Raw genomic sequence first — 10,109 nt, forward strand, 5'->3', positions numbered from 1 at the left:
TATAAATTCAGTTTAGCTAATTCTACATGCTTTTGTTTGTGATGGTAGGGCTGAAATTATTTTTTCCTGGCTTGTAGATGGCATCTAATTGTTTTTGCAGGAGTTAGTAATCTCAAAAGTAGTGGTAAACAAATAATTTTTTTCTTGGTTATGTATGCACAGGAGAACACTGTATGTTCTCTTGTTTTCTCTATTTTGAAGAGTGCTTAAAAGAAGGAATGTAGAAGGTAAAAGTCATAAACAACCTTGAAGGTAAAGCAGTAAAAAAAGGTATTTTACATTTATTTTATAAAAACAATTTGACAAGATTAAGATTTTTTTGTATTTTGTCTTCAGTGCAAAAACACAAAATCTTACAAAGTATTTTGTTCTAGTTTCTAATATAAATCTTTTACTATACTTGAAATAAAACAAAACCAGCTTACAAATAACTTTCAGCAAAATATAGGAGCTTGTTTTAAGTAAATAAATCCTAAATATGATTAAAAACAACATTCTAATTCCACTGGGAGATTATTTCACTTACAACATGGGAAACATTTCTTGGTATAAGTGAAAAAATCTGCCAGTAAAATAAGAATTAAAAAAAATATATTAAGAAATGATTGAGGTAAAACAAGCTCATTTTGCTGAAAAGTTATTTGTAAACTAGTTTTGTTTTATTTTAAGTATAGTAAAAGATTTGTACTATAAACTACACCAAGATGCTTTGTGTTTTTACAGTGTTTGTTTTTTTCTCATTTCTCAGTGAGACTTATTGATACTTATTTTGTAAATTGATATAAAATGGAGGTTATAGAAGTGGTGGTGGTTTAAAGTAGACATTTTGTTGGAAAATATAATATTCCACCGTCTTTTTGTATCAGCCTTGACTTTGTACAGAAAACCTTGGAGACGTGAACCTGGTAACACCTGATTTGAGTTTATTTCTACTCCTGAAAACTCAGTTATGACCTAATGAAGTTGAGCTTTCTCAACACATCAGCAAAATGTAATCCACCAGGTTTGACCACATGGCTTCTTGTCATCTGCTCACACTCTAACCTGAAACTCTCAGGACTCCACGTTGTTGAGACCCATCGTCTCATCTGGTTCTGACAAACAGGATTTTAGAAACTTTAAGTCTTAATTTTCCGAGCACACTTATAAGAAAAAGTGCCGTTTTCCTTTTTCAGAACAACAATGTACTAAACATTGATAGGGAATAAATCGACACTCTGATTCCAATCTTGTTTCTTGAAACCTTCTGGCAGTTACAATCAACCTAGAGCGTCATTACCGAGGAACCCAGGATGTGCTGCACTGGAGATGTTTGTTTCTCTTGTATTGGGAGTCTGAAAAGAAATGCTGAATGTAGCTTCCTTCCTGTCTCGTTATGTAGAACCACAGTGAACCCTGATTTAACCTCGCTGCACAAGGTACCGGCAGCAGTCTGCTTTTCAGTTATTATCAGGGTTAGTTCACGAGTACCAAAGGGTTTTTTTAGGCTGAACTGAACATTTACGGACAATTTAGCCTAAAAGCCACTCTTACGAACTGGAAAGCTCTGCCAGTAGCTCATTTTTGGTCTGACTTTTTTTGCAACTTTTTGCAGTTTTATATCTAAAAGGGCAAAGAGACACAATTGAATCTCCAAATATGCATGCAATAAACCTAAATCCTTAAACTGAAATGAATACAACAAGCTAAATAGATGAATTTGTTAATCTCAAATGTGGAGTGTGGAAAAAAAAAATCTTAAAAAATTGCATTATCAATGCAAGTTTTCATTGACAGAGTGTGGCGAAATGTAATCTGAATTACTAACAAAACATTTCCAGCCAACTGACTGTGATTCAAAGCTGAATTTCCACTGAGAAGCAGTGGAACTAAACAGCCAATCATGTGTTGTTGCTAGGGAAAAATAGCAACAACACACGATTGTGTTTTGGATCGCTATGGTTATGTTACAGAAAGAAGAAATGCACTCTTTTTGGTTAAAATAATCTTAAATGCTCTGCAGTCACCGCTGCACTGGCAGCTTTGGAAAAGGTTTTTATACATTTACAATTTCTGTGTTCAAGTCACAACTAAATGTTTGTCACAGTTGATCATAACATGCTGATAAAAGGAATGAAAAAGTGTGTGGAAACAGTTCTTACTTGACAAACCAACACAATTGTTGATACAAACAAAAATCGCTTGTGGCATTCCTCAAGGCACCGTTCTCGGGTCACTTTTAATCAACATTCGCAAACAACTTTACTTAACCAGACTCGATGGAGGTAAAAGGCAGTTTGTTTTCTGTCTTTAAGTGAATTAATCTTCCTCTATAAGTTTATCTTCATTGAAATAATAGTAGTTGTACTTTATTTACTCAAAATAAATTTTATTTTAGGCCTTCAAGGCTACAGAATTTTATACATGCATAATGTGTAATAAAGCAGCCTCCATCTAATAAAATGCAGTAACTTTGAGTTGTTTTTTTGTTTAGTTGAACTTAAATTATATGTATTTAGCTATTGCAAATTACCTTCAAACATGAACCGGGGGATGAAATAATGTATTACCTAAATTATGGGTTAATAAGAAGAGGACAGACAGTCCTCAGATCCTTTAGTGATCATGACCTGAGGACTTTAGGATAAATTTAGGTAATGTATTACCTAAATTATTGGTTCATAAGAAGAGGACAGACAGTCCTCGCCTCCTGCAGTGATCAGTTTCATCATGACATTTCACTTCTGCAGGAGGATGTATTTATCTGACGTCTATGCAGGGAGTTTTCACAATGCCAAGCTTCACTTCTGGGGCACGTGCACATTCAGCGTGTTGTGTCTATGTGTGCAGACTTACTCTGCTTTTACAGTGACAGTTTGTTACAGTGGCTCGTTGCAACGTATATCATTGAATGTTTCCTACCCATATCCTGGAAAAGGCAAGCTAGACCAGTTTAGCCACTTATTGCCAGTAAAGCTCCTCCTCTGCTGCTCTGTCTCCTCCCTCCTTCAACGCCCTCCCTTCCTTTTTGCAAACTGCAACCACTCTGTGACAACATCAACTTTCTTCACCTGAATGAACATTCTGTTATCTCAGCAGTTTAGAAAGGAGCTACTACGTGACTGCAAACCTCGTCATCATTTGCATGACATAGTAGTGCTATACTCATGTAGCATTTAAGAAGATATCTGCCTCTGTAGTAGTTCTTTTTATTATATAATTACCTGAAAGAAGTTGATCAGATTTCATGTCTGAATGCAAGTTATGACAGAGTTTCCCCTGAAACAGATGACTTACGCTCAAAAAACGCTAAACTTTAAATATCATTGTTCACTTTTCCAACCCAGACAGGACTTCCTACTGAAATATGAATAATGGTTATTGCTTATATGCTCGGCTCCTCCGATTTTTTGCCAACTTCCTGCAGCACATTTTAATTATAGGTATTCTTCGCTATGCATAGCTAAAACAGCTCCCCATGCAAGACCTAACTCATATTCGAGTGCAGGGAAAATCCCACAAAGCTCTGACTGTGAAAAACTTGTCACGGTGTATGTGTGTGGTGTTTGGCAGGGTGTTTTATAGCTATACATTCTGCCTTAAGGTGAATAAATATTTTTCCCTTTTTAAATATGCCATCCTCATAAAGGAAATAGTGGTTGTTTAAAGATGAGTTCATTTTTTTGGCTTTTAAGTGTACAGAATTGACATTTTTGCCTCCAAAATTTGTTTATTTTAACCTATTGAAAATAGTATTCAAAACAAAGTGTATTTTATACAATTAGTATATACTAACGTTTTCCTTGACTCCCATGTGAACAAACTACTACTGTATTTTTGCTATGTGATTAGTTATGCCTTGCTAGCTAAGCTTCAGTAAGAACTAAAGCTAATTTTCGGACTTCCCACATTTAGAATATCTTCTTTTTACATTTAAGTCCATTAAGTCCCTAAGTTATAAGATTATCAGATATATTTTTGGTGAATATAATAAATAAGGACTTTTTTCTAAATGAATCATATGTTGTACTCCCATGAAGACGAACTCCTGCCGCTATTGTATTTTTGCGATTTGATTAGTTATGCCTAGCTAGCTATTATAAGCTTCAGACAAAACTAAAGCTAACATTCTAGCTTCCCATACTTGTAATATCTTCCTTTTTTACATTTGTGTTATAATGTACCACATAAATATTTGATGAATATAATAACTGGATGAAACTTTTCTGGATGAAACATCTATAAAGACAAGCAACTCGCGCTACTTTATTTTTGTTATTTGGTCTGTCATGGCTCGCTATCTATCGCTAAAGCATCCATCCCAGCTAAAGCTAACTTATTGACTTCATGTCTTCTTTTTTAAGCATTTGTGTCACTAATGTAAGTAAAATCAAATATATATACTTGATGAATATTTATTGTCATTATTGCCAGAAAATAAAGGTAAAACTGTGTTTGGAAAATACATAGAACGTAAGCTAGGCTAACTAGCTCAACTAACCTAGCTCACAATTTTTATCAAAAAAAAAAAAGTAAAATAGAATACAATAGAAAATTCTGTTTTAAACCATGACGACCTTCAGTCATGGTTTAAAAAAACTACACCATTTTCACCTCTTCAGGATTTTATGTCAAGGACATTCTCCTTATTTGTTTTTACCAGCTTCTGGAATCAATTGCTTCAGCGTCAAAAGCACTGAAATGCACAAAACTGGCAATATTTATTAGAAATAAAATAAAGAAAGTTACATGTGAAAAACTAAGTAGACCCCATTAACTTTTAGAAGAATGAACCTCCTTGTGTAATTTTTTTCCACTTTGATTTTTAAAGTTTGCAGCAATCCTAACGTCTGCCTGGCATTCGCTGCATTTCAAACAGGATAATGGCTGAACTTTGACTGAACCACTTCAGTTGATTCTTTTCCATTTCAGCCATTTTGTTGTAGTTTTTCTTCTTTGTCTGGATCATTTTTACTGTTGAAGACCAAGTTTTGATTCTGAAGTAGTTTGATTCATAGAGATCTACTCAACGACTGCAATGTGCCAAACACAAACCCACATCATCAGCCTTCCACCACCGTGGTTGACACATGATATGAGCTTTCTATAGGTGTTATTTTTGGTTTTCTCCAACCATCATGCTGTATATCACAGATAAACATCTCTACTATGGTCTCATTTGTCCGTAGCAAACAAGCCTTGTGCAGTTAAATAGTAGAGGCTTTTTTTATATGTTTCACACTTGTAGAAAATGTTTCTCATTGTACAAAGATGGACTTCAAATTGTTTGGATTTGTCCTATTTCCAGTAGGCAGCACCAGTTTCTTCTTTAAATTATTATTGGCTCTAGTGGCCTTTATTTGAGAGTAGTTCAACTGGAAGCAGGGTAATGAGAGAGGGGGAAGACATGCAGCAAATGTTGCCAGGCCAGGAATTGACCCGGCGACTACCAGCACGAGGACTAAGGCCTCCATGTGTGGGTTGTTCTTTGCCCTTGCGCCACCACAGCACCCCCACCAGTTTTTTCTTTAAGTTCCTTTGAAATCTTTTTGTTATGTTATTGTGGTGGGTTCTTACTTTTCTGTTATTTTCTTAGTAGTCCAGACATTTTTCCACTTCTCTTGTTTTGTTAATTACTATTTTGCAACGTCTGTTAGAGCCTTCTTCAATTACCTTGGCTGCTGTTTGTTTTTACTGACATTGCAGGCTCGAGTGGTCTCTATGCATCTAAGTCAGCATTCACACATGCAAGCTCTGTACCTTCCAGCAACATTTTTCTCTCAGTAGTTCCACATTTGTAAATGCGTCCATCTAACTGTCTGGCCTGTGCAGAGTGCTCACACACACACAAAGGAAGGGGGAACTAGAGAGTAAAAAGCACCCATATCACTCTCAGGCCAGTCCTGCGTGCTGCCCGTCAAAAGCACAGCAGAAACGCTGGAACTTCAGCATAGTGCAAAGTTTGCAAAGTTGGGTTGAAATCACCAACCTGGGCAAACCAGCGAGCATTATCTGACCTCAAAAATAGAAAGAGATGCAACAGATTGAGGACCTTGGGAAAAAACTCTGGGTTTCTTTGATTCTGTTTACAGTCCTTCCTGGTTATAATTCATTCTGGTTGTGCAAACAGAGGAATATACACAGTGGGCGTGTGACTTCCCCAGAAGTGTCCGTTTTTCTTGAAGTGTAAGAATGAGTGGATCATTGTCTGCAAATGAAAATATCTCACCAACCTTGTAAAGAACAAACTGTTGTCTTACCAGAGTGGTCAAACAGACTCAAGAATGCTCTTACATTCACTGAAACCTTAAAAAAAGACCTGGTAATGTCTTGACTCTATGTGGTACGTTGTCTTTGCCAGCACAAAAAGACACTGCAAAAACACAAAATCTTACCAAATATTTCTAGTCTTACTACTATTTCTTAATACATTTGAAATTTGACAAAACTAACTTACAAGTAACCTTTTAGCAAGAAACATGAACTTGTTTTAAGTCAATAATTTTTCTATGTTGATGAAGAAGTTCTAGTTCCATTGTCAGATTGTTTCACTTATAACATGGGGACAATGTTTTCTTATAAGTGAAATAATCTGACAATGAAAGAAGTATTTTTTTTTCATTAATATTAAGGAATTATTTACTTAAAACAAGATACTGTATCTTGCTGAAAAGTAGTTTTGTCTTATTTCAAGTGAACTAAGACATTTGCAGTAGAAACCAGACTGAAAATACTTGGTAAGACTTTATGTTTTTGCAGTGAATTTGTTGTGAAGGGATTGTTGGAATCACTAAACAACAACCACCACAAAATCTGAATCTCTCCATCGATACAAGCTGGGAAATGTATTTTGGGGCCATTTTACAATCAATCAATCAATCAATCAATCAATCAATCAAGTTTATTTATATAGCACATTTCAGCAACAAGGCAGTTCAAAGTGCTTTACATCATAAAAACACAAATATAAGAAGTCATAAAAACATCATGCAGTCACCAACAGAGTAACCAGGAACAAACATTACACATTTTGTTAAGTGTCATAATCAAAATCCTCAATATGCATCAAATATGTTGGTCAAAGTTCCAGTGATAATGAGTTGAAATCAACTCTAAACAGTTGGCTTTTAGGCTGGATTAAAGGAGCTCAGTGTTTTTGGCTGTTTTGTGAGATTATGTAGGAAAGCAAAGGCCAGAATAAAAGAAAACAACAAACAAAAAACTTTTTAATGACATTAAGAATTTACTCGAAGGGTTTAACTTTAAATCCTTTAGAATTTCCATCTCTCCTCTGCAGAGCTGCTGAGCGTTCACCATTTTCTGACCCCTGATCTTATCTTGTAACAGTATGAAAGGTTAGAATCACAAAGCGCAAACCCCCAAATACCAGGAGGACGAGACACTGGCTCAAGCATCTGCCCACAGTCGGCGTCAGCAGGAGGGTGACACTTCGGATTCCCACCTGTGGCTCGGGATCCCTGACACCGTCAGGCCACAAACTAACAGCAGCCACAGCTTCGTGCACCTACACCGGGGGATGACACAGGCAAACTCTGTCATGCTAGCTCTGGAGAATCTAGAGCGACAGCTCTGCACACACCCTCCCACGCCCCACGACAACACTTGACATCACAGGACTCCCTCCTGAAACCACAGCGAACGCCCCCGCTGCAGCTAGCATGAAGAGCAGCCTCCCTCTCACACATGTCAGCCACTAGCAGCCCCCTGCATGTTTACTGACGTTAGTGAGAGCATTATTTACATATCTGATCTCAGTGGTATTAAAAGCCGCATTACATGTCTGTTCTTCAGACATAAAGAAGGCTGTAGTGATGTAATCTACTGTTGAAAGTGATAGTTTTTTTAAAAGTTGTTTTTATGTTTTAGCGTTACATTTTCAAAAAAATAATGATAGTTTAAGCTGTTTTTTGGTATGTTTTTTATGTCATGTTGTCAATTATTCATTTTCAATGTTCCAATCAGAAACATGTGTTTGTTCTCTTTCATAAAGGTTTGATGGGATTTTTTTTTTCGTCCTGAAATCTATTTTGTTTGTAAAATCAAGAAAATTGAAAATCATGGGCCATCCTCTCCATGAGACTGTCTTGGGAAAACAGAGTGTTTTCAGTCAGAGGCTTCTTCAAATTCACTGTAATACAGACTGCTGCAGGAGCTCTTTCCTGCCAACAACCATCACTATCTACAATAACTCTTTGAAGAATTTGAATTAATGAATTACAACAACACTGAATTTCCCTTTTGGATCAATAAAGTATTTTTGGAATTTCAATTAAAGAAAGAAAGAAAAAAAGAAAGAAGGAAAGATGGAAAGAAAGAAAGAAAGATGTCTTTAATTTAGCAATTAAATAAGCAATTTTTTAATCTAATTTGTTTGTTTATTTGTTTAATTCATTTACAGTTTAAAATGGTCAGATGTTGACATTCTTGTATAGTCTGCCCCTTCTCTCAAAAGTCAGTTAAGCAATTAAGCATCAATCAACCATCCATATCAGCAATGTGTATGCATAAAAATCACAATAAGTATTTTTTAAAACTTCTGATGGGTTGGCTTGGACAACCCATCAGAATCCCATCTAAATATATTTTTGTGTAGGAAAGGTAGAAAATGTATATTTGGATCGTAAAGCTTTAGAACTAGTGATATAATATGACAAATAAGTGTTTTAAAAAGTAATTAACTTAGCTGACTGACTGTATGTACCTCTTTATGATACTAAACACCTTTACAAGAGTACAAAATAGAGTAATCCAAAGTGTAGCTGTCAAATTTTCCCAGCTTCATGAATTTAAATACATATTATTGTCTTAAATCTGAAGAGGTTGTATTTATGTAAAGAAACTTGGCTGAATAATTTTTTGTTGTTGCTTTTTTTTTTTTTTTAGTTAATATGACGTGCAAAGTGAGGGATATTCCCTCTACAACTTCTGCTGGTACTTTTTATGTACGTTGATGACTCACTGTGTTTTTGATGAGCTGCAGCACCCTCTGGTGGCCGATATTTAAAAAAGAACGTAACATGAGAGCAGGCTCTACTAATCGCACAGGCGGTATGTTGTGTTAGGATGGACAGTAGGTAGTAACTAGTTATTTTCTTTTACTTGAATAACCTTTTTGGGGAAAGAAATTAACTTTTAGTTGTAGTTTTACTGCAACATACTTTTTATATTGTTTGCCTGACGATTTTATAAGTTTAATCAGATATTAAATTAGAGTAACTCATTTTACAAAATACTTTTTTACTCTTGAGTAATTTCTTCTATCGCTACTTTTTATTTTTGCTTGAGAAAATATGTGGAAGAAGTGTTATTCTTACTTGAGTAAACTTTTTACGGTTGTATCCCCCAAGGTTAAACGCAAAAAACTGAAACACAACAATCGTCATCTATTATTTTGGTCTGACCGTGAGGTATGTTTGGTGACAGTGAGGCTTTTCGGGTGTAAGGATAATTCCTAAATAGTTTAATAACAAATAATACAGATATGTAACTAATTTATCATAATGAATACATTCAATCTCCTTTACAGGCCCAGTAGGGCATTTCGTCAACACACGTCATGGAAATATGGGGTTTATTTTGGAAATATGAAAATTACGAGGTGCACTGGAAGGGAGCATTAAAAAAACGGGTCATCGGACTGGGGATATACTTCGCTGGGGGGGGGGTTAAGTTGTTTGTTTAATATTTTAAGATGGATTCACATCCTCCCCCAAAGCCCTGGGAAAGGCGGATTCCAGGAGCTATTAGCGCGCCTTTAAATTACAGGTAAACAAGCATTTATTTGGTATATTTTGTCGGTCTTTCCTCCTAGCATTAGCATTTGCTAATGTTGCGAGCTAGTTGATGCTAAAGTTGCTAAACCTGCGATCTAAACATTTAACAGGGTTTTTGCAGAATAATTTGACACGACGAGTTTAACAGTGCGTAATACATCGGTTGCATGTTTAGATTAATTAGTAAACTGCAACAAATTAATTAAAATTAGTAGTTCTTCTCCTGCCTGCGGCCTGGTGTTTACTTTATAGTCTCACGGCTGAATTTTGCTGTTTCGGGGGGGGGGGGGGGGGGTTTATATAAAATAATTTTAAACAACACAGGTGACCGAATTA

At 35.7% G+C, this 10,109-nt stretch overlaps 1 protein-coding gene across 1 annotated transcript in view; it reads left to right on the plus strand.

Annotated features, from left to right (window-relative positions):
• The first annotated feature begins 9,450 nt into the window (after positions 1–9,450).
• The window catches only part of pex13 (peroxisomal biogenesis factor 13), an 8,155-nt gene continuing 7,496 nt past the window's right edge, over positions 9,451–10,109 (plus strand). Inside the window, exon 1 of the mRNA XM_015039944.1 lies at positions 9,451–9,765. Within this exon, the coding sequence (XP_014895430.1) occupies positions 9,692–9,765 (74 nt within the window). The 5' untranslated portion in view covers positions 9,451–9,691. The remainder of the gene's footprint in view (positions 9,766–10,109) is intronic.

Source organism: Poecilia latipinna, unplaced genomic scaffold (assembly GCF_001443285.1).
Source record: "Poecilia latipinna isolate Pla-1442-1.1 unplaced genomic scaffold, P_latipinna-1.0 Scaffold490, whole genome shotgun sequence".
In the NCBI taxonomy this organism is placed as follows: Eukaryota; Metazoa; Chordata; class Actinopteri; order Cyprinodontiformes; family Poeciliidae; genus Poecilia; species Poecilia latipinna.